Below are 23972 nucleotides of genomic sequence, written 5' to 3'. Positions count from 1 at the left end.
TGTGGGCGGTCCTTTCTGGGTAGCCCAAGTGAAATAGGATGTGCCGGAGAGAAGTTTGCAGGGTTGCAATTCACCTGCAGTGCTGTGGACTTCAGCCTTCTTGTCCCTTCTTCAGGAGGTCAGTAACAGTTATCAACCATTACTATTACTGGCTGCTTTTAAAAATGTAAGTACACTGGCGTTATTGCTGTAAAAATCGTACATGCTTATTATTTTAAAATTCGGGAAATGTAGACAGGTAGAAAGGTGAGCAAAATAGCCAGAATCCTATTTGGTCATTTTTTGGATGGTGGTAGGCTGTCACTCCAGCAGACCTGGGAGGTGGTGGGATGACCATCTTCCAGTGCTGTTATATATTGAGCACTATAGGCTAGTAGTCGTTCCAGGTGAGTGCTCAGGCTTCCTGCTCTGATTCTTAAATAAACTACTGATGTTTGCAGCCCCAGAATGGCACATCTGTCTGACGTAAGAGCTCCCTCCCCTCATCATAGCACCTGAACTACAGACATTGGGGTGGATAGGGTAGTAGGGTGGCCTTGAGGTTTCTACCTCCAGGGTTTTACTGGCAGGTCTCTGAGGACTACCCTAGCCCTACCCTCGTCTTTCCTCATCTTCAGGCGCAGTAACAGCATCTCCAAGTCCCCTGGCCCCAGCTCCCCAAAGGAGCCCCTGCTCTTTAGTCGTGACATCAGCCGCTCAGAATCGCTCCGCTGTTCCAGCAGCAATTCACAGCAGATCTTCCGGCCATGTGACCTGATCCACGGGGAGGTCCTGGGGAAGGGCTTCTTTGGGCAGGCCATCAAGGTGAGCACAGGCAGCAGCTGCTCTGCTCCTTGCCCCCAACCCCTCTCTCACCTTCTTTCGGGGAGTTCTCATGACATGATCTCACTCCACACCCTACAGGACACCAGGCCCCCTTCCTGGCTGCAGGTGATGGTGTGAGGGCTACACTCCTGCCCTCCTAGGCCACCTAAGGGCAGCGTTGCTGTCGCAGTGAGCTTGGTGGACCTAGAGACCTAGGTTGGGATGAGTTGTGCCCACAGCCCTGCTACCTCCAGTCAGCGGAGGCTTTTAGGTCCCCTGAGGCCTCAGTGCTGGGCATATTGCAGGGAGCACACGGGGGAGTTGTCCCTGCCTCCCTGACAAACAGTCTTGGGGACTAACCTCTCTCTCTTTCTCTCCTCCTCCTCCTCTGCTGAGAGCTGGGAGGGGGGGTCAGGTAAGCCATGTGTCTCAGCTTTCAGGGCATTGGGGCTGGAGAGCTCACCCTGACCCACCCAGCTCCTGGTGCATGTCTGTGGCACTGACCCTCCTGTCCCCAGACTTCTGTTCACCCAAGGGACTCATTCCTGTGTCAGATGACCAGAGCCCCTGCTTGGCTTGCCAGTGTCCCCTCCTGCCTCCTATACTTCCCTTTTCTGCATTCTCGCCTCCCCTCTGTGCATGCCCAGCTCTCCAAGGAAGAGGGTATGCTCCCCTCTGAGGCCCCTGTTGCCTCATGGCTGTGTCTTCTACACATGAACTCTTGTCAGTCTGATCTGGCTCAGTATGTCTTCCAGGGGATGGGATGGCCAGTTGCATATATTTCCACACAGTTCCCCAGAACTCTGCACCAGTAATAGTTGCCCTTCTTTGTAACTAGGTAACACACAAAGCCACTGGCAAAGTGATGGTCATGAAGGAGTTAATTCGGTGTGATGAGGAAACACAGAAGACTTTTCTGACTGAGGTAAGAAGATGGGGTGGTGGGAGCTAGGAGTTTGGTTTCACTGTTGGAAGAGGGAAGATTTTACTAAACAGTTTCAGGAGGAAACTTATTTTAGAATTGCTTTCTTAAAAGCTGAGCAGAAAAGAGCTCTAGAGGAATGCCTAATTATCTGTTCAATGAACATTTACTAAAGACAGCATGATCTGGGTACAAGGGATACAGTAACAAATTGGATGTGGTTCAGAGGAGCTTACAGCTAATGGGGGTAATGGACATGAAAACAGACCAGTTTAGGACAACTAGTTACACTCACCACCTGAACACCCTGCTAAGGGAGCCTGGAGTGGGGCCTCCCAGAGAACTCTCACCCCTGTGGAGCATTTACACAGTTTTTACCACACCTCCCAAGTTGTTCCATTCCTTCAGTTGGTACTCCCATGGTCTGGGTATTGCCCTCCAGGCCTTTGTTTCACTCTCAGACCCTCCCATTCCAGTTCCCCCCAATAAAATTCCCAGAAAGGCAGGATCCCAAGGGTGAGGCCTGTGAGGCATCCCCATCATGTAAGACTGGAGGTAGGAGATGCAGGTAACACTTGTCAGACTGACTCCCTGGAGGAAAGGGGGTGAGGAAGACACAGTGGGAAGTAACCATCCACCCTCCTTGGCCTCTACCACCCCCAGGTGAAGGTGATGCGCAGCCTGGACCACCCCAATGTGCTCAAGTTCATTGGTGTGCTATACAAGGACAAGAAGCTGAACCTGTTGACAGAGTACATTGAGGGGGGCACGCTGAAGGACTTTCTGCGCAGTGTGGTGAGCATACCACCCTTGCTGCTTTGCCTGCAAAGGGTCATGCTGAGCAGAATTGGGCATAGGCAGGGGGGGTTCGCTGGCAGACCATGTTGACCCATGAGCCTGGATCCCAAATGGGACAGGGCCCCACAGCCTCTGATGGGCATTCCCCCATCCCATAGGACCCGTTTCCCTGGCAGCAGAAGGTCAGATTTGCCAAAGGCATCGCCTCTGGAATGGTGAGTTCTGCCAGCGGTGGGAGTGGTGGCAAGGTGGGGGTGGGGAGTCAGGATAGGTGTGGGGATTGCTGGCAGGTACTGGAAGGCAGAGACCCCAGCCTGGGCAGCTTGTGTGGGCTGGGTCGGTCAGCAGCTGCTTATTGAGCTTCTTTCGGTGCCTGTGAAATTGCCCCCAGTTGCCTTTTCTTAGCTCACAACCTACTCTCAATGGGTTCTAAATCTTCAAGGGCAAACAGGGCGTGGGTAAGGCAAACTAGTAGTGTCCAGCTGCTGTGGGAACTTGGTGCAAGTAGAGAACCTCACTGCCTATGAAATCAGAGAAGGGAGAGATGTGTTCTAGTTAAGCCTGAAGGATGGGTCAGAATTAGATAAAAGTTCCTCTTGGCAGAGAGACCCCAAGGTTGAGGTCTGTTTCACCTGGGAAAGAATGAGACCAATTATAGTAGTAATACCAGTGACCGTTGCTGAGTGCTTTCTATATGCCAGGCACTGAGCTGAGGGACTAACATGTATGTATGTGTTCCTCACGACAACCCCGGTTTCCAGATGAGAAGCTGATCTAGAAAGGGACAGGGCAAGGAGCTTAGGCTAGTCAGTCTGACCCCCAAACCTGAGATTTTAATCACTGCCTTCATGTGGGGCCCATGAAGACTATGTTAGTCTGGAGGTACATTAAGATCTCTGTGTTTCGGAGAGAGTCTGAGTCTGGACTTTACTTAGGAAGCCAAAAAGACAGGTGTAAAAGATACTTAAGCAAGAAAGTTTTGTGAACAGAGCTGTTTTTTTGAAGATGGGTCCGGTGCGGTCAGTAGATGGCGGTCGAGTTAGGAGAACTGAAGGCAGGGAGACCAGGGGTGGGGCTAGTGAAACATTTCAGGTTTCTGAATTAAGGTATGGAATTAAGGTATGACTGTGGGGACGGGAGACTGGGAGGCGGGGTGCAGAGAGACTGGTTGGCAGCAAGGGAGCAGAGGTAGGAGGAGAAAGAGTAGGGGTGGCTTGAGGTACCTAGAAGAATGGTGGTGTCATTTACCAGATGTTTGGAGGGGCAGCAGTGTTGGGGAAACAGGTCTGGGAAGAACTAGTGTTGCCTGAGGCTGATGTGTGGGGGTCAGCATGTGTAGAAAAGGTGGCTTTGAGGAGGCTGGAAGGAAAATGCAGGCACACAAGAGTCTCAGGAACAGGTAGCATGGGAGAGGTGCGGGCAGTCTTGGGAGAAAGGACAGGCAGGCAGGTCACAAGAGCTACAGCATTCAGGAAGAGCTCCCTGGGTATGTGAGCAGAGCCAGGAGCCTTGGGGATGGAAGCAGTATTAGAAAGGACTGGAGGGGGGCACGTAGGGAGCTCCTTCCACATTGGCTGGGGAAGGGAAGAGAAAGAAAAGGAAGTGGCTGCAGAGTGACAAGAGCCAGGAGTAGAGGCCTGGATGTTAGGGGGGCCGGAAGCAGAATAGTAAACAGAGACTTGCATGAAAACACTGGGGTAGGAAGAGGAAGAAGTTAAAGTGTGGACAGGGAAGAGCAAGGAGTATGCTAAGTCTCAGAGAAGGAGAATGTCAGGAATATGGAACCAGCTGGCCAGGAGGAGGTCACTTCTTCCCCTATCACAGGCAGGAAGGATCCAGGGTGGCTGAAGCCAGAGATTGGGGTGAGGATGGCAGTGAAGGGGGCTAGGAGCAGTGCATCTGAGGGCACTCACTTCAGGTGGCCTGGATCTATGTAAAGTGGGTAGAGGGGCTGGGGGCATGCAAGGACCTGGGCCCATAGAGTTGGGGACTTTAGGAGGGAGCAGTGAGTGTCTAGAGCAGCCACTGGGTTGGGGTCAGTGAACAAAGGATGGTCAGAAGGTGGTAGCAGGGAGAGAGAGGAAGCCCAAGCAGCCTTTGGCTTTCTGTTGGTGTTGGGATAAGGGAGTGACAGCAGGCGGCCCTAGCCCTAGGGTCCAGATTGGGTTCTGAAGCTGAATAGGGATGGCCTGGGAGAAGAGCAGGCCCCCAGTTGTGGAGTCTGCATCTGCTTAAATTACTGGCCATTGGCCTCAGCTCGTACTTCTGTTCCAGGCCTATTTGCACTCCATGTGCATCATCCACCGGGATCTGAACTCACACAACTGCCTTATCAAGCTGGTATGTCCCACCACCCTGGGTCTCCCTAGGGCCAGCCCTCTTGCCTGGTCACAAAGGAGACTGACTGTTCCCCATCTAAGGCTCCTGTCTTGCCTTTCCTGCCATACCTGATGCCCTCCTCTGTCTTCTGGGGGCTCTCAAACACATGTAAACACAATTACACCAACTCCCAGTAGCAGCCTTTGAAATCCTTTGGTTAGAGAGAGCTCCAGAAGTTCCTTAACTATATATAGAGCCCTGGTGTTTTTCCTGGTTTCACCCCATGGTAGTTCTGTAATGCAGCTCACTACAGACCCTATTCTACAACTGTGGCACCTTGAGGCCTCACTCTGAGGCCACAGAGCTAGTAAATGTATAGTGGCCAGTTTGGGGTCAGCATTTTCCCCACCACCCATCAGCTCTGGTTGTTAGCATGTCATTTATCCTGCTAGCTTGCAGTCTAGCTCCCTGGGTGTCCACTAACTGGCCCTGGCTCTTCCCTCTGAGTCCATACTAAATAATCTTAACCCTTTTCCACATGACTGCCCTGTAGCTATTTGAAGAGCTTATCTCCCCCAAGTCCCCCCACTAACTACCTCTACCTTATCTTTTTCTGTCTTATCCTGGTTCTAGCCATGCCTTAAATCTTTTGGGGAACAAGGCAGAATGGGATTTAAAAAAAAAAAAAGAAATCCCTTTTTCTGCCTCTGAGTTCCACTCTCTAGGTCCCAGAGCCTTATCCCTCCAGGCTCCAGGGGCTCTGCTGTGAACACCCCCAGGTCTGGGGACTCTGCTGTGCAGATACCAGACTGTTAGAAAACAAATAACCAAGCCTTGTCTGCCAGAGAGCACTTTAGCTGTGACTCCCCTTTGCTACTTAACTTTTCTCCCCTTCTCAATGACTTCTCTTGGGAATGTCCTCACCAAGTCCTGACCTGGCCCTTGTCCTACCAGGACAAGACTGTGGTGGTGGCAGACTTTGGGCTGTCACGGCTTATAGTTGAGGAGAGGAAAAAGCCCCCAGTGGAGAAGGCTACCACCAAGAAACGCACCTTGCGTAAGAATGACCGCAAGAAGCGCTATACAGTGGTGGGAAACCCCTACTGGATGGCCCCTGAGATGCTGAACGGTGAGTCCTGACATTGGACAATGGAGGGGACATGCCCCAAGAGGGGAGTTTGGGGGCCACATCTTGGAGCAGAGTCCTGGGTGTTCAGGGGAGGCCTGTGAAGTAAGGCCAGGTACCCATAGCTGATGGCTAGATGATTTTTATCCCTTGCCACACTGGACCTCATAAATTCCTTCCTCCCTGAGCTCCTGGGCCTAGGGTGAGGTCTGACTGCGGCTTTTGTGCCCCAAGGATAGCTGAGAACTCAGGCTGTTTATTGCCAGAGATTTCGCCTTTTCTTTCTCCCTGCTGAGAACTGAAGTATGGTGCCCCCTCGTGGATAATACTCAAACCAACCAGAGATACTGGCTAGGATTCTTGAAATGAACAGGGTTGTGAGGCCTCAGAAATGGCCTGATTCAACCCTTTTTTGGAGTCTGAGGCCCAGAGAAGTTCAGTGGTTTGCCCAGGAACATACAACTAGCTAACGACAGAGTCCAGGTGAACCTTGATCCAGTTCTCTTTCACTGTCCCATGCAGTTTCATTTTGGGCAGTGTGTTTTATAAGATCTCTCTGAGGCAGCCCACCCAGGGCTGAGGAAAGATGATATTCAGAGGGTGCCTCTCCTGGGCAGCCTTTACGGCATCCCTGCAGAGCCTGTTCTAGCCCTGGTTCTTGGCTGTGGCCTGGTTTGGCCCCAGACTTAGTACAGAGCAGATAAGAGACCAAACCTAACAGCCTACTCTCCTGTGTTCCCCAAGGAAAGAGCTACGATGAGACGGTGGATGTCTTCTCTTTTGGGATCGTTCTCTGCGAGGTGAGCTCCAGCCAGCACAGAGGCCAGGCCTGAGGCAGCGGGCCTAGTAGTTCTGCCCTGCCCCAGAACTGGGACTGCTCCTCCTAATGATGGGCAGTTCACCATAAAATCAACGCGAGACACATTTGAGTCTCATGGGTCCCATGAGAAGGATTGGGCAGGGTTTTTTCAGGTGAGAAAACTGAGTCTCAGAAAGGGGCAGCGACTTGCTCTTAGTCCCACAGCCAGGAAGGGGCAGATGAGTGTCCTTACGGTTGTCCGTCTAGCTCTTGGTCCGGATGCAACCTTTCCCTCTGGTCCCCCGTCCCCAGGCCCTAGTAGTCCCGTGGCCGTCAGCCCTACAAGTGGAAGTAGCCACTGTAGCAAGTGTCAGTCTGTCTAGCACAGGGCTGAGCACGGTGGGGTGGGTAGAGTGAGTCTTAGAAAGATCTCTGCCATTAGGAGCTTAGCTCAGTGTGTCTGGAAGCACTCAGTCAAACACATATGTTCAAAGTCTTTTGTAACTCCTACAAATGGTGAGTGGTAGAGGAGAGACAAGGGACAGTTGGAATAATGAAGGAGGGTTTTTTAAAAATTGTTTTCTTTAATAAAAGTCAGTTGAGCATTTACTGTGTGCAAAGCACTAAGCTGGCACTGAAAGGTTTCAGACATGAATCAGACCCTATGAACTCTGGCAAGGGACATAGACACGAGGGGACACAGCAGGGCAGAGTGGGATGTGTGGAGCTGCCTCTCCAGATTTGGAACATCTTGCTTCTGCTGCAGTGAAGCCTCTTCTAAACCCTCCTCAGTAACCAGACTCTCAGTTGAGAGAAAAGTCTGGATTCGTGAGATCTGGGCATGGGGGACAGCTCTCTAACCTTGGTTTTTACCTCCCTCTTCTGCCCATCCTTCCTGTCCATACACCAGTATCCCACTGCCCTGTGACCGAACCCACCACAGTCCATTCCTGACCAGCCATCTTTTCATCTGCAGATCATCGGGCAGGTGTATGCAGATCCTGACTGCCTGCCCCGAACACTGGACTTTGGCCTCAACGTGAAGCTTTTCTGGGAAAAGTTTGTCCCCACAGACTGCCCCCCAGCCTTCTTCCCCCTGGCAGCTATCTGCTGCAAACTGGAGCCCGAGAGCAGGTTGGTATCCCGCCCCTTTCCCCCAGCTCCCACAGGCCTGGGATGCGTGCCCCAGCCTTCCGCCGTCCCCAAGCCCTTCCCAGGTACAGAGGCGGCAAAAGCCTTGAGCTCAAGGATGCGCTGTCCACCACTGAAGCCACTCTACCAACTCTGATATGCCTGGTGGGGTGGTTGGGGGGACAAGGGCATAGCCGTGAGTGACCCGGATATAACACAGACACAGCCATGAAAACAAATTGTAACAGAAGAAAATTCACCCAAACCTATGCCATTCTAACAGAATAAGTGTTCCTCATGTTCACCTATCTATGTCCAAACAAATATAGTTATAATCTCAGATAAAGAAAAGTTTTATATTTTGCCCGCATTTTCCTTGTTACTACCCAGTCTTCCTGTTTATCATTTTTGTTGACTATGTGAAATTCAGTTCAAGAGACTGTCCGAACATACATAATATACATAATGTAGGGGCGCCTGGGTGGCTCAGTCGTTAAGCGTCTGCCTTCAGCTCAGGTCATGGTCCCAGGGTCCTGGGATCAAGCCCCACATTGGGCTCTCTGCTCGGCGGGAAGCCTGCTTCTCCCTCTCCCGCTCCCCCGCTTGTGTTCCCTCTCTCGTTATGTCTCTATCTGTCAAATAAATAAATAAAATGTTTAAAAAAATAAATAAATAAAAAATATACATAATGTAGATACTCAGGTTTTTTCAGTTTCTCCTTACAGGTATTACTACAGTGAGCATCTTTATGCATTTAGCTAATCATCTCCTTTAAAGAAAAAATTTTTAAGTGGCCTTTATTCATCTCAAACTATGGTTTTCATTATTGTCAACGTTACCCCAGTTTTTTCCAGGTTTGTGCATTAGAGAACTAGAATCTGTGTGTGTTTTTCTGCTCTCAAAAATCCTGTTTCTTTTAAACAAATTCAAGGGGCACCCGGCTGGCTCAGTCAGTGGAGCGTCCAACTCTTGATCTCAGGGTTGTGAGTTCGAGCCCCACGTTGGGCATAGAGATTATTTAAATAAGTAAATCTTTAAAAAAAAATCATATATGACTAAAATATATAGCACAGAAAGTGCATGTTTTCTATAATCATCTAACCATTGTACCCCTCAGCTCTTCTCACTCTCCTGCTCCATCCCCTCAAGATAACCAGTTGGCACATAGCCTTTATTTCAGAATGGTTTCCAGAGGTCCACATTAGAGTTGGGAGGCTCTACATTTTGTTCTTTCATGGGCCAGAGGACTGCAGTCCTTCAATAACACCAGAGTAAGAGCATGAGGAGAAAATGTGAAGCTACACAGTATTTGTTTGCTAATATCCCTTCCTAGTCATTTTAAATGTCTGTGTTTAATTCACTCAAAAAATACAGACTGAGTGTCTGTCCTGTGCTCGACACTGTCCTGAGCACTTGGCTGAGCAAAGCAAAGCTGCCTGCCCTCCTGGAACTCACATTCTCACAAGGAGAGATGATAAACAATAGATAGAATACCCTTCATTGAATATTAGGAAGTGACAAGTGATATGGAAAAAAGACTTTCCAGCTCTCCAGACAGAGCTGAAGAAAGAGGATGTGTAGGGTGCAAGTTGTAATTTTAAATGTGGTGAGAGTGGGCCTTGCCGAGAAGGTGACAGGATGGTTAAACAAAAACATGGAGGAGATGGAGGAGTAAGCCTGAGCTGGCTCAGGCTTCCAGGGCAGCTAAGCTGTTTCCACAGCACTGGGAGCCTGCTGTTTGTTTTCCCCTTGGGAAGAGCTGCTGAGCCTATGAAATGTCCCTTCCTGAGCAGATCCATTGATGTGGAAATAGTCTGAGGACTGGAAAGAATCTTTAAAAAGGCACTTAGTCCAATTCCACCTTTGATGATTGCATTTTCTCCAAGACATGAGAGGAGCCTTTTTTCCCCTGAACTTGTTTTTTTTAAGCTACCCCTTCAAGCAAGGCCAGCCTTGTCACAGTGCTATCTCATCGTCACAGCAACCCTACACAGTAGCTGTAACATTATGTAACATCCCCATTTCCTGCAGAGGCACAAGGTTAAGGGGCTTGCCCAAGGTCACACAACTAGGAAGTGGTTGAGCTACAGGCGGGTGCCTTACACAGCACCCTGTGGCCCTGCCCTTGTCTCAACATGCCTTCAACTCACCCCCCCCCCTTTTTTTTTTCTAGACCAGCATTCTCAAAACTGGAGGACTCCTTTGAGGCTCTCTCCCTGTACCTGGGGGAACTGGGCATCCCGCTGCCTGCAGAGCTGGAAGAGCTGGACCACAATGTGAGCATGCAGTACGGCCTGACCCGGGACTCACCCCCCTAGCCCTGGCCCAGCCCCCTGCGGGGGGGCGTTCTGCATCCACCATTGCCCCCTCTGCGCCCCATCCCTGCTGTGGGCAGGGCCGTCCGGGCTTCCTGTGGATTGGCAGCTTGTTTAGAAACAGAACAAGCCATCCCTACTACCTCCCCAGGAGGCGAGCGGGCGCAGCACCAGGGAAACACATCAAGGTTTGGGGGTCTGGTTACTGTCTGTAGATCCAACACTCGCCTGAAAGCTGTGAAGAAAAAAAAAGAAAAAAAGAAAAAAAAAAAAAAGCCTGGCCCATGGGCCAGGAGGAATCTGTTACTCGTGACCACTTGGGACCTCCCTGGCATTGGGATTCCAGGAGGCTCTTGCTTTTACTAATGAGCATGACCTGGACCTGCTGGGCAGGATTCCAGGGTGAACCTGCCTGTGGGCTCTGAAGTCTGTAGTCCAGCTGGGTACAGGAGGACTTCCAAGTGGCAGTGTGGACGAAAGACTGGTGGCCAGGCGGCTATCCAAGGATGTGAAGTGACAGTGGTGCTACCCCCCCCCTCCACTCTGTGTCCCACCCTCCTCTGGGGCAGGGGTTGAGGGAGCAAGTTTTGAAGAGTCCCTTAGTTTGTGGTGGAACTGGCCAGGAGTCAGGGGAAGGGCTAGTTTGCTCATCTACCAGGCCTAGGGGCCACATCAGTGTGAGGGGGAGCTTCCACCTCATGTTCTCAAACTGTACTGCTAGAGGCTTGCTGAGAGCTCCTGGGCCTCTCTACCTGCAACAAGCACTCACCCACAAATGCAGCAAGAGGCTGGGGCCTGGAAAGAAAGGGGCCCCGCCCTCTAGAAAGCCCGTATCCTGGCTGCTGTCATGCATACCCTGGTGGGCACCTCAGTCAGAAGCCCAAGACATTTAGCTTAGTGCTAGATAGGTTCTGGAGGATTGTGTGGCTTGCTGCAGGCCCAGCGTATGAGCCAAGAGAGTGGGAATCTCAGCAGTCTCTTGGCCCTTCCCTTGTGGCAGCCATTGCTCACCCTTCACCATGCCTGGTCCAAGTAGCAACTTGGGCAGCACGAGGTGGTGGCAGAGTCCCGGAGCTGGGATGCTGGGGAAGACTGCTCCCTGAGCTGGGCTTTCTGGCTTCTACCTCCCTTGTTGGTTGGCCCAGCTCAGTAGCTCCTTGTAGCTCCTGGCTGCAGCTTCCTGACAGCTATGGGCACTGAAAAGCGCTGGAGGCACCCTCTACATTGGCTCCCAGAACTCCAGGGACCCTTCAACACAACAAAATTTGCCTCCTCCTATGTGTCTGTGAGCTTGCACCGTATTTAACAAATTGGGAATGGGTTTGGGATATTACTGCAATGTGTGGTGGTTGTGTTTTTTTGGGGGGGTGGGGGGAGGTAGTAGAGGAGGAGTGATCCAGGAGAGTGGTTGATGTTAATACTGTTTTGTTGCTGTATCTGTTGGGTGATATGTGAAATACTGTACATAGGCCTGATAAGTTGTGGGATTAGATGTCCTCTCTGGACAGAGTTTACCTGCTATATAGACCATACTTACATGTGGAGTGTGCAAGCTTGCTGTAGCGTTGAGCCCTGGCTCCGAGTAACCCTAAGTCAGAATTTTGTGGCTGGTTGTGCCTCAGCTGTCCCCAGCAAGCATGGGAGTGGTGGGCCCATGGTGGGCCATTGAGCAGACCAAATAAATTAAGCAGTTAACATAAGTGATGTTACTGAGAATAAAAAATTGACTTGGGGCCTGACTCAGCAGGAGGAGGATACATGGGGGGTCTGCTGGCCAACTTTCAGGCGCCTGCTCTGTGACTCCCCACAGCAGGGGACTACTCATGCCCCGCCCCACCCCCAACTCTAATTCCCTCTTATATAGACACCAGTCTGCTCCAGGGAACAAGCGCTTCCCACCTGAGGCAACCCAATCCTTGAAGCAGGTCTGACTGACCTGTGGGCCCAGTCCTTCCTTTGGGGCCATACACTTCCACCCTCTGATACACGTACATTCCTGTAAGCCTGGATATCTTCCCTGCAGAGCCGGGTGCCACTTTCATAAAGGGAAGAAATGAATGCAAGTCACCTCCACCCCTTGTGTTTTCCTTCAAGTGCTTGAGAGAAGACCTGGCCTTGCTTCTACACATGGGAGATGTGGGGCACTGGACAGGATGGTATCTGGCTAGTGGGATCCTGGGCACAGTATAAATCCATATACCCGAAGGTGATTTTGCCCAAAGCTTGGGGAGTTCAATTTAAGGACAGAATCTGGTTCTTGGCAAAACTGGTAAGCCAGGGCACCCCTTGTTTGTAGAACTACAGAGCAATGTCTAGGCATGGGCAGAGATCACCCTGGGTGTTCCTAGAGGCAGAGAACATGTTGCTGAAATCTCATGCTGAAAAAGTCCAACAACTTCCCGTTGGTAGCTTCTTCTAGAGCCCTAGGGGTCACCCCCACAGGGGCCTTCCTCTACCCAGAGCTGCTCCCTGCAGCCCAAGGACCCATCCCCCTCTGCACACCCATCCCTCCCTTTGGCGGCTGCAGCAGCACCACCACCCATCACTTCTGTCTCCAGCACCTGCGAAGGGCTGCCTGGATGTTCATTCTAACTACCTCCACCTCGGGAAGAATGCTGAGGGGGGAGAAGATTTGCAGTGACCAAACTGCCTGTGGGGAGGCCAGCATACCCACCTTTCCTACAGCGTCAACCTGAATGATTCCTAGTGAAGACAGAAGGCAGGGGCAGCAGCTACCCACGAGTTGTTGCCGCCTCCCAGTTATAGGGCCAGGGTTCATGACAGAAAGCCAGCGCTTGCCACACAGGTGTGGGCAAGGTAACCAAAAACCAATCAACTTAGGGGAGGAGTGTCCTGGCACCCCATAAAAACTTGGCAATACAGAGTTTTGGGTTTTTTGTTTTTTGTTTTTTTAATTTATACAAGTCAAATGCAGAGCAATTTCCTGCACTTTATATGCAGGTATCAGAATGAGGTATATAAAACATGTACACAGAGAAATGGTTTTATAGAAAAGTAGAAACCAGTAATGTACTGTTCTTCAGTATCACTAACACCAGGGGACCCATGAGGCCTAGGTCCCCTCAGCAAACCACTCCCAGGAATAGTCTGCTGAAGAGAATGGGCCCTACTGACCCCCCTCTCCCATGTGGGACAGTGGAAGGGCTTTGGGAAGGAAGCTCTGGATAGGGAGCACTGCTAAGGCCTCCAAGTGTGACATCAGGGCTTGGAGGCCCTGCTGAGCCATTGGCTCAGTGTGGCACAGTGCTGTGGAGAAATGTTACTCTCCTCTTGGCCATGCCAGTAGCTTGCTGTATGACCTTGGGCATCACTTTCCCCCTGTGGGCCCCTGTGTCCAAAAGGCTTGAGGAACCCTAAGGTCCCTTCCAATGGTTGATTGATTTACAAGTTAGGGGTGCACTGGCCTGGAGGCCACAGAGCCACCTGCAAACTCAAGCCCTGAAGCACTTTATTACCTTGACTCTGAGCTTAGTTTCTGAGTTAACCTCTCAGAAGCAGCTCACAAGGCCCCACAGTGTAATTCCCGTAGGTTAGTTGGCTCTTGTCTTACCCCTGAAAAACAAAAAGAGGTCATTGTCCACCCTGAACAGAGACTGTCTAGGGTACCCCAGGCCTCCCTCAGGTCCTGTGGCCTAAAGCGGCCGCGGATCCTTCTCTACCCTCTTCCCAAGTGGAATGTTCAGTGCGATTCTTCCTTTCCTTTTGAAATAGGAAGAGTCCCTGGGCCCTGGGCCAGCCCATGGTTATCAAGGCACATCACCGCCAGCAAGCTGGAGCACCCCCAGGAGCCCCTAGCCTAGATCCCATTCTCAACCCACAGTTTTGACTTTTGTACGAACTCATTTCTGGTTCTCAGAGGTCAGTAGGGAGTTCCATCCCAACTATTTTAAAAACTGTATTTTTTAAATACTGCCTCTCGACCGCTTGACCTGAACTATGGATAACAGTATGCGCCGCTCAAGCCCACAGAGAACAAACGGAAGGGCGGAGACCGAGGCCATCTTAGATAATAAAGCACAGAGGAGCCTGGGGGAGCTCCTTGTCTGTCCCTGGTTCAGTTCCAGGGCACAGGCAGTGTTTGGAAGCCCTTGTCAGCAGCACTGCTGTGGGGGCTGCCGCTGTCTCCATCCACAGGCAAAATCCTGCTCCAGGGGATGGAGGAGGAGCATTGGTAGGACCCTACCCAGCCTCGCCCTCAGCACAACACCTGTTTCTGTTTTAGAATTCATAAAAAAAAAAAAAGTTGAGGGAGGGTTTTAACCACAACAAAAAGTGTAGGTCCTCCCAACTGTAGGAGGGTAGGCTGTCCTGCACCAGTATCTGCATGGGCTCCTGCCCATTATTGGTGGCTCATGCCCCAGGAGTGCCCGCCTGACCCATGAGGGGGGCGCTGCCCTCCTGAAGGTCCACTGGAGTCTGGTTGGTGTGGACCACAATAGTCTTCTCATCCACGATCTCACAGGTAGGGTTGGTGAAAGCAGACAAGGGCAGGGTAATTCGCTGCATCTCCCTCTCACACACTTGCTGGTCATGCTGCTCTTTCAGGTCCTTCCCCCTGGCAAGAAAAGAAGGAAGCATTCAGGCTGTGCCTCCTGCATGGCTTTGCTCATTAAATAGCATTGCTGCACCCAGGCAGGGGCGAGGGCTAAGCATGGTCAGAGCGAATCAGTGGCTGATGTATGAGATTTCCATTCTGCCAGACTGCCTTAACAAGAAGCTCCTACACCTCTGGTCTCTGCTTCCTCATCTGTTAAACTAGTGTATAGTAGCATGAACCTCACCACAGCTGCAGACAGGCTCAGTGAAGACAGTGTGACTGAAAGCAAGATATGGTTTTGTTCTTTCAGCCAAGGGCTCCAAGAGACCCAGAGAACCATCTCAGTCCTAACCCATAAAGTTGTGCAGAAAACTTACCTATTCTAAGACAGCTGTCTTATTCTAAAGTCCTTGGAAGGTGTGAGCGCTGGCTGGAAACAAGGACTGTCCCCAGCCCATGCAGGGGGCAAAAGGGACTGAGGGCTGCTCTGGTCAATGGAAACAATGAGACAATGACCATCAGATCCCTCCATGTTCAAACATCCTTCGAATTCTCATGGTGCTCGGTGACCCAATCAGGCCCTGGTGTTGCCCCATTTTACTCAAATGGAGTGCTCACTCCATGCTAAGAACTTTGTGTACATTATCTCACTTCATTCTTGGCTGAACCCTAGGTATTAGGTCTTATCATTCATTTTACAGATGAAGAAATAGCTCAGAGAAGCGAAGGAACTGTGCAATAACATAATGGGCTCAAACCCAAGTCTGTTGGACTCCAGCTGATACTTAGAGAAGTTCTGACCTGATCAGTGTCACCCCAAAGAAATGGTGGTACAGGGACTCAAACCCAGTCTTCTGGCTGCACATGTAGGGCCCTTCCTACTGGCCTGGACCACGCCTGTTGCAGGCCAGAGTTTGGTGAGTGCCTAGCATACTGCACACCAGAACCAAAACCCAGGACCCAAATCAGCATACTCTGAAGTCACAACTAGACACATGGGCTCAACTGTCAGAGGAAATCTTCCTAGAAGGAGCCCACCCCAAAGAGGCCTTGAAACCAGCAGCTGATCGATGACTTGGTGAAACAACACAGGCCTACTTTAGACCGCAGGGAGATAGCTGAGATCAGATGGATTACATATCCATCATATGAGGTACAATGACAAATTTCCAGAGACTGAAGGATATTGAGAAAACAGCAGGGCCTGGAGGGGATGGAGTCTGCACAGGTGCCTCAGAACTATCTTTAAATCAACCAGTTCTATTGCATTCTAGTACCAGCTCAGCCTTGGCTGAGTGACACCTGGCGAAACACTTAGCCTTGCTGAGCCTTGGTTTCCTCATCTGTGAAATGGGGATAATATCTGCCTCAAAATAAGATAATGAATGTGAATGCATTTTGAAAACAGCAGAACTGCTGTAAAACTCACAGAGGAGATTATTATGATTTGCCCTGAATATGACTTGACTCACCAAGCAATGTTTTCTTAATCTGGTTTCCCAAGGAAACTCCTACTGACCTGCCAAGGCAATTATTGTTTATGTGACCTCAGCAGCTCCCCTCCTTTCTGGACCTTAATTTTACCATTTGTAAAACAAGGACTTGGGCTTGATAACCTCCAGGGCCCCTGACATGCTGTAAGATTCCTCACATGAGATGTGCTCTGATTCCCTATTTTTCACTGTAAGGTCACAGAAGGCAAATTTGTGAGCTCATCTCCCTGAGTCACCCTGGGTGCCTGAGTTTCTACATGTGCAAGCCTAAGGCGCTTGCCCCATCCTTATCATTAGCCTCTGTACTGGATACCGCCAACTCCTGCAGCAGAATAACTCCCAGAGCACCCCAAAAGGAAATGGAGGGACATGGGAAGATGGCTGTCTGGCCCACTCAGCCTAAGATTCATTTTGCCCTTGGGCACTGCTCATCAGTTACAGCTGCCACCACAGAAGGAAACACCTCCTTCCACAATAAAACAAAAAGCCAGATTCTTCAAGGTTGCCCATGTAAGGAAAAACTTGGAAGGTCTGGATTTAATTTTATTAAGGGAGCCCCAAGCCAGCAGAAGGCCAAAAGGCGATTAACAAAAGAGGTGGAGTATGCAAGTGTCCTTTGCCAAGGCCTGAATTTCAAAATCTAAGGGGCTGGAGGAAGAAGGAAAGCGAGAATTCATAGATCCTGAGTATGTACTAAGACGCTAGGAAATGACCTTCCCATTATCCATGATGAAAAGAGCTACCCATGCACCTACTGGATACCACACCCTTTATATATGTACCATTTCCACGCCAATTCTGCAAGATAATATTATCCACTTTTTTATAGATGAAGAAACTGAGGCTTTGGAGTTGTCCTGCTTTCCTCAGCTACCTTCTTTACCGAACGTCTGCATGTGGCCAGCTGTTGATAATGGTCAGGCTACATCGTAAACAAGTCTTTAGGGGAAAAAAAATCAATTCATATTAATGGAGCAGAACAGGACTGGAAGAACAGCCAAGGGTAAAGGAAGGAGGTGCTGGGATTCATCTGGATTATAGTCTCATCCATTTAGAAGCCTCAAAACACACCCAACCCCATGGGCCTCCTGTTATTGGTGCCTAGGAGTGCTGGAGATGCAGAGGCTGTCCCCAGCTCCTTTCAAGATCTGAGAGAGGCCACCAGGCCTGCCGCATTGACCATCAAGCAGCTCAGCCCCTTCCTACTGCCTTTGGGGGGGGGGGGGGGCAGACTGTTGTCTGGCAGCCAAGAAGGAACAAAAGGCTTATTCACTGACTCAGCTCCTCTCCTAAGGGGGTGGAGTAGTGTTGACTTACAGTTTTTCCCTTGCCTTTTTATCAGAAAATAAATGCTCCCTCCGGATAGCACAGACACTGCTTGGGGCAGGGACGGGGAGCTGCAGACTGGCTGGCTCAACCCCGTAGCCTAGACAACCATGACAAAGACCCGACAGGCTGAGCCCTCACCCGCCCTCACCCATCCCCACCTGCGGCCCTACTCCCCTGAGCGGAAGCCTGATTCCTGCTCGCCCTTCCCAGCCAGGGGAAAGCTCCATCCAATTAGCCTCGTGGTCCTTTGCAGAGTTCAAGGGTTACAGTAATTCTATCCATGACTGCTCCAGAGCCATGATCCAGAGCTGGGCTGGCCAGAGTCAGCAGGTGTGAATGGAGCTGCTGTCTGCCTCTGACATCCTCTTTGGAGTGATGGAAACACCCCACACTTCCTTCAGGCAACAAAGGTTACTTCCAATTATTCTCTCATGATTTTCCCAGTTGGAAGTAGTGCTATGCCATACTGCTGCTCAGGAAAAGTTCCTCAAGGCAGCTAAGACTATGAACACAAACCCTATGCCCAACTACACTGTCTAATTTCATCCTCACAACAAACCTATATGGTGTCTATTAGGATCCCTGTTTCAGAGATGGGAAGGCAGATGCAGAGAGGTTAAATCATTTATTTAAGCAAATAGCAGAGCTGGGATTTGAACCCAGTACCGTCTACAGCCACCAGCAGGTAATATTGCCTTTTCAGGAAACATTAGAGCTGAAAGGATCATCACATCTAACCTCCTGCCTTTACACTTTTTACAGATGAGGAAACTCTGAGGAAACCAGAGAAGGTAAATTACTTGTCTAGTGTCACACCCAGAATTGGCAGCAGTTGCAAAATTATATCCTGGTTCTTTGACTTCCAGACCCAGCTATTTTATTTTCAAAGTTTCCATGTTTCCTACTGCCCTTTGCAATTCAAAGCAAATTTGCATGATGCTGCTGAGCCTCGCTGGGCTTTTGGGAGATACTGATAATCCTTGGACACATCTTACTGGCTGTGAAGCTTAGACATGGCACTTAATTCTTCTAGGTCTCAGCAGCTTACTGTAAAACGGTGTAAAAAGTGAACCTTGTAAGTGTGGTCATGAGGCTTGGGCCAGATCATCAGGAAGAGCATTCAGTAAGGCCCTATTTATTTAAAAAGCATGCAATAAATGTTGGCTGCTATTATGATTATCTAACCTGATTGGTGTTCTGCTTATACTTAATACTTATGATAATCTTGGGTGGGTGGGTATGGGTGTATGGAGGGGGATATATCCCCATTCAACAGTCAAGAAACTGAAGTGCAGAGGAACGGCAGAACCTACACTCAAGAGCTCTTTCCAGGACACTCTGTTCTCTGACTTTGGAGAGAGATGGGAGCTGAGAGCTTGCCTCTAGCCCACATGTGGTTTCCTGTTATAGTCGTTCTCAGAGCACTTTTGCTGAGAAAAGGGGTGGTCCGGTGGTTTGTGACAGGTAGTCTGGTGACTTGGTGCCTTGCCCTGAGTTCACAGGACAGTAAATTCTAGGCCTCAGGGCAGTCCTATGACAGCCTAGAGAAGCAAATTTAGAAGAAAAAAAGGCCTGGATTCCTTATTGGGCACAAGAACTGAGCTTAGAATTAAGAACGTTTAGTCAGTTCAAGCACCTGGAGGCCTGGAAACTGTCACAAGATTGGAGAAGAGCCAACTGCTATCCAGTGGCTGAGGAAGGAGGAAATATTTCAAGGGCTCAACTCAGCCAACAGGTTTGGGTCTGATTATGAATTGTAGGCCAGGGCTACCACATCATTTCCTTTAACTCACGGAAATGAACAAGCAGGTATCCCTGGACCTGCCATGTTAACCATCCCACTGAGGGTAACAGCCTCGGAATGGAAGACAGGAGACCCTCTTGGGTCAATACTTGGCTCTCTCTGAACCTCTGCTTCCTGAATCACAGAAAATCACATAGGGAACAAGGGCTCAGAGAGTGCTAGTACAGGACTCACATTTTACAGAAAAAAAAAAAAACAGCTATCATTTACTGACCACTTACTATGTGCTACACACTGAGCTAAGCTCTGCAGTAGGAAACAGAAGCAACTTGCCCAAAATCACACAGATAGCTAGTTCATGGGAAGACTTAAGACTTGGCTCCACCAAAATGCTAGGTGTGTGACCTTAAGCAAGGTACAAATCCTCTCTTGTCTGTTTCCTAATGTGTAAACTGGGGATAATAACAACATTTACCTCATAAGGGTGATTGTAAGAACTGAGTTGAAGCATGCAAATTGCTTGAAGCAGGGTCTGGTATATGGTAAATGTTCACTTTTGCTGCTGCTGTTGTTATTCTTAGCCAACACTTCCCCTTTTTCATCTGTAAAATGAGGAGGCTAACTACACAGTCTCTAAGGACATGCTAGGTTTATTTAATGCTGGGTGACCCACCGAGGCTGTGAGCTCAGACATAGCCCTTACCACTAGAAAATGCAAGCCACCTTGTCACTTCCCTTTCAGAAAACCTTCTCAGACCATAGAAGAGAAATATCACAAGCACTCAGGGCTAGAAGTCAAATCCCCTGATATTGCCCAGAATGGCAAATAATTTTCCCAGAACCAGCCAATGCTGTACAAATGAATGCAACTCTGGCTTATCATCATGCACCCATCATGGACTTTGAGAGCTTTTTCCATATGATATTTCAGGGGGCCTCTCAAAATAAGCATTTCTCCTCCTGTTGTTCCAGCCACAGGTCAGGTCCCTGAGTTTCCCAGGAGCTTCTTTGGCTTTCTCATATGTGGTGATGAGTAGCAAACAGGTTCCAAGTCCTCCAACTCATTTTTTCCTCCTGTTCTGAAGGAGATCCCACTGCTTATGGTCCAGGGAATTCAAGCCCCAAATGCAAAAGGAGTGACTAGGAACCTTTTCTAGTAGGATTTTATTTTATTTTTATGTATTTTATAAAAGGGGGAGGGGCGGAGGGAGAGAAAGAATCTTAAGCAGGCTCCACACCCAGTGAGGACGGAGCCCAATGTGAGGCTCAATCTCACAACCCTGAGATCATGACCTGAGCTGAAATCAAGTTGGATGCTTAACCAACTGAGCCACCCAGGTGCCCCTCTAGTAGAATTTTATCACTCACAGAAAGAATGCAATCTCTGGGACCCTGCAATGAGTGTCCAGCCTGATTTCTGCAGCACCACTCACTTCCATACCAGGCATGTTGGATTAGACAGCACAGAATCTGGCATCAAAAGAGCTGGGTTTGAATCTAAGTTTTGCCACTCCCAGGCACTGTGACCTTGGGCAAGTCACTTCACCTCTCTGATGAAAGCATCCTCATCTGTAAAGTGTGAAACAAGAACTTCTACCTCACAAGGCTTTTGGGTGAGGAGTAAAGGCACCAAAGGAAAGGGTGTGTCAAGGTCACCTGGTAAACACTAGAACCAAGTCTGTACATGTTAAGCTAGTTCTCCTCTTTCAATACTTCACTTCCTTTTTGGGTATGTATGCCACAAAGAAGTCGGATTCGACTTTATGTACCTTCTTCCCCTCCTCTCAGAGAGCCCAGAAGAGAAGCTACTGACCTCTTGTAGGTATAGCCCAAGACGATGCCAGCTCCGATGGCGATGATGATGACCATCATGGTAATGCCCAGCACATAGCCTGCCAAGGAAAGGACACAAGGTCCCATTAGCCTCACCCCAGATGATCAGAAAATATTTCTTGATGATTTGCACAAGGAGGGGTTGCGGCAATCATACCGAGGGTTCCCAGGTCTTTTTTCTCCTTGGAGTTCACCCGCACCCGCTGGCTGATCCCAATCACTGGCTGCACGGCTGCTGCCTCACTCCGGGCGGGCAGGGCATTGGCAGGAGCGAACACCTGCACCTCATCTCCACTTGGCACTTCAGACGCCTCCTCAGTTTCTGTTGTGGAGGTTGGAGGGGACAGGGAAGTGGTCTCTGGAGGTGAAGTGTAAAATATGTCTCATTAGAGTAAATTCCACAGCTGAAACTGGCCTGGAGTGTTGGAGGAGGTAAAGGGAAGGGAGTTCACCTTAGGATGCCTATACACACTAAAATCCATCCTTGCCCCAGGGGCAAGACCAGGTCTGAGGGGGCCATGCTACAGCTGGGACAAGGCAAATGTGAGAGGAAGAACGTAAGAAAGAGCCTCTCCTGCCTCCCATGTCTTTATCTGTTCAGATTCTTGCCATCTTCCAAGGCCCGGCTCAGTTGCCCTCTTCTCCAAGGGAAGAGGCCCCCTCTGCGCTAGGAAACAATCCATGAATCCACAGTTTGCCAATCCCTATGTTATATGCGTTACACATCCCATTTAATCTAATTTCAGAGAAAGGTCTCGCCGCCTCGGGAGCAACTAGCCTTTGCTCTGGATCCTAAGAAACTTAGATTCAAATCTGGACCCTGCCATTGCCTTCAATATGTCGCTGAACTTCTCTGAGGTTCAGATCTCCCAAATAGCTTCTTTCCAGGGTCGCCGTGAGTAGAGTGCCTAACACACAGCAGACGCTCCACAAATGGCCACTAGACGCTAAGGGACTCGCTAAGGGCGTGGGGCCGGGCTTCGAGCCCCGTGAGCTCCCAGAGGCTGCGCACCACTCAGGGAGCGCGCGGCCAAGAGGTGTGGCCTCGCCTCCCACAGTTGTTTACAAGGCGCTCGCGGAGGATGAGCTCACTCGGAGAGGCGGCAGCAGCCAATGGGCTTTGGGCCCTGAGGCCTGGAGACAGCCCTGGCCAATCGGACGGCGCGGGGGCGGGGCGGGGCCGGCCGGCGACGCGCGGACGCACGTGCGCTGCGGGTGTCGCGGCCGCTCCCAGGCCTCCCTGGGCGTGGGGGTTTCGGGGGTCCTCAGGTCCTCGGAGTCTGGGAGGGTACCTGGGCAGTGCACGTCCTCGCAAGGCCACTTCTCGGGAGCGCCGGCGTCGCCAATGACGTAGCACCAGGGCCCGCGTGGGTCCTGGTCCGGGTTCCGGCAGTAGCTATGGTTGCCGGCATCTGGGAGGGGAGAGAAGGCGCCATGGGACGGGGCCAGGACCCAGACCGCGGCCGCCGCCCGCCCGCCGCCCGGGGCAGACACTCACCCGACTCGGGGGCAGACGCCAGGCCGCTCTGCGCCTCCAGCCAGTTGAGGCAGCGCAGGCCCGGGGCTGGGGAGGGCTGGTCCGCCCGGTACAGGTGGCCGTTGTCCCAGAAGCAGTCTGTGAGGAAGAGGAGCCCCCCCGACACTGAGTGGCCGGCAGGGGAGCCGGGCCTACCCCGCTTGGGCGACCCTGGGCCCGGCTGGGCCTCCCTGACCTCATGTGGAAAACCCCTGCTTCCTTGAAAGGGTTGTTGTGAGGCCCGGAAAAAGAAGGAAGAGAAAGCGCGTCTAAAGCCCTTCTGGTGCCCGGCCCTCAGCGCTCAGAGAATAAGCTTTGCTGTTCTTTTTGTAAGACGGAAAGCACTGCACAAGTGCAAGGGGTTGTTACTCTGGAACTTGTGGCCACTTTGGAGGAGTGTGTGGGGGACGCCTGGGTTCGGGTACCTTTTTGGAGATGTTGGGAGTTTTGGTTCGGTCATCCTTGTCTTGTAATTCCATGTTACATAAACCGGGGTATTCCTTTCACGGATATGGCCACATTTGCACTGGCAACACTCCCACCCAAGAGAATTCTACAAAAGCCTTGATTCAGTCAGGCAAAAGAGAGCCTCAAACGGAGGGAACCTGCCTCATCGCTGCTTGGATGTGACTCCAATCTCCCACTCCCCTCAGCAGGAGAGCCTGGGGAAGGAGGGCCTGTGCCCTAACCACACCATGCAAAGCCCCTGAAAAGAACAGCACTTAGGGAGTAGGGGAGATGAATCCCAAATTCCATCCACTCATGAGCCACAGGCAAGGAAAAGGACAGAGAAAGTGGCTACTTGCCTTTGTTCTTAATGGCAAATATGGAGCTGCAAGCCCCTGACAGGGAAAGGAGGAAGAAGAATAATGAAAAAAAAAAGGGAAAAGAAAAAAAAGCCTTCATGGGACAAGAGAAACCAGCTAAAAGCTTCATTTCCAGTGATCTTCCTGTCTAGCCTGGCCATGCTTGGGAAACAGCTTTACCCTTTCTACTTCATTAAGTTGCTGCAGGAAGGAAAGATTGTAATCTCACCTCCAGATCCATAGGCTTCTGCTAGGAGCATGTTGCTGATGAGGAATGTTTGCACCCAGGCTAAGAGCATCCTCACCTCCTTCATCTTGCAGGTGATTGACCAACCAGTGTCCAACCGGGGTCCCCTTAGCGTCGGCTCTGCCACCCAGTCCCAGCCTTGCAGTCAGACCTGCCCTTGTTATGCTCTTCTGGTAAACAGCCTCTCTTTAGAGCTGGGAGCTTCCCAGCTAGCTTGCTGCAGCGAGGTGTT

General features: G+C 50.6%; 2 protein-coding genes across 7 annotated transcripts in view; one reads left to right on the top strand and one right to left on the bottom strand.

Annotated features, from left to right (window-relative positions):
* Positions 1-11914, top strand: part of LIMK2 (LIM domain kinase 2) — a 56775-nt gene extending 44861 nt beyond the window's left edge. For 5 of the 6 annotated variants that reach the window (XM_036074546.2, XM_078060756.1, XM_036074547.2 and 2 more), the window contains 9 exons: positions 618-804; positions 1643-1729; positions 2390-2521; positions 2683-2739; positions 4799-4864; positions 5798-5972; positions 6714-6769; positions 7745-7902; positions 10073-11914. In XM_036074546.2, coding sequence (XP_035930439.1) covers positions 618-804; positions 1643-1729; positions 2390-2521; positions 2683-2739; positions 4799-4864; positions 5798-5972; positions 6714-6769; positions 7745-7902; positions 10073-10217 — 1063 coding nt within the window. In that variant the 3' untranslated portion in view covers positions 10218-11914. The remainder of the gene's footprint in view (positions 1-617; positions 805-1642; positions 1730-2389; positions 2522-2682; positions 2740-4798; positions 4865-5797; positions 5973-6713; positions 6770-7744; positions 7903-10072) is intronic. The other variant, XM_078060755.1, reaches the window with a different exon arrangement.
* Positions 11915-13099: 1185 nt separating this feature from the next.
* On the bottom strand, positions 13100-23857 carry PIK3IP1 (phosphoinositide-3-kinase interacting protein 1). The gene is made up of 6 exons (XM_036074558.2): positions 23723-23857; positions 22670-22786; positions 22464-22583; positions 21329-21529; positions 21152-21230; positions 13100-14790 (listed from the first exon to the last, which is right to left on the bottom strand). Exons 1-6 carry the CDS (start codon positions 23805-23807, stop codon positions 14586-14588), a joined length of 807 nt encoding a protein of 268 aa, XP_035930451.2. The 5' UTR covers positions 23808-23857; the 3' UTR covers positions 13100-14585.
* Positions 23858-23972: the final 115 nt, after the last annotated feature.

The sequence above is a fragment of the Halichoerus grypus genome, chromosome 13 (genome assembly GCF_964656455.1).
Source record: "Halichoerus grypus chromosome 13, mHalGry1.hap1.1, whole genome shotgun sequence".
Taxonomy (NCBI): Eukaryota; Metazoa; Chordata; class Mammalia; order Carnivora; family Phocidae; genus Halichoerus; species Halichoerus grypus.
The sequence above is the reverse complement of the archived record's forward strand: the minus strand, read 5'-3'. Positions and strand labels throughout refer to the sequence as shown.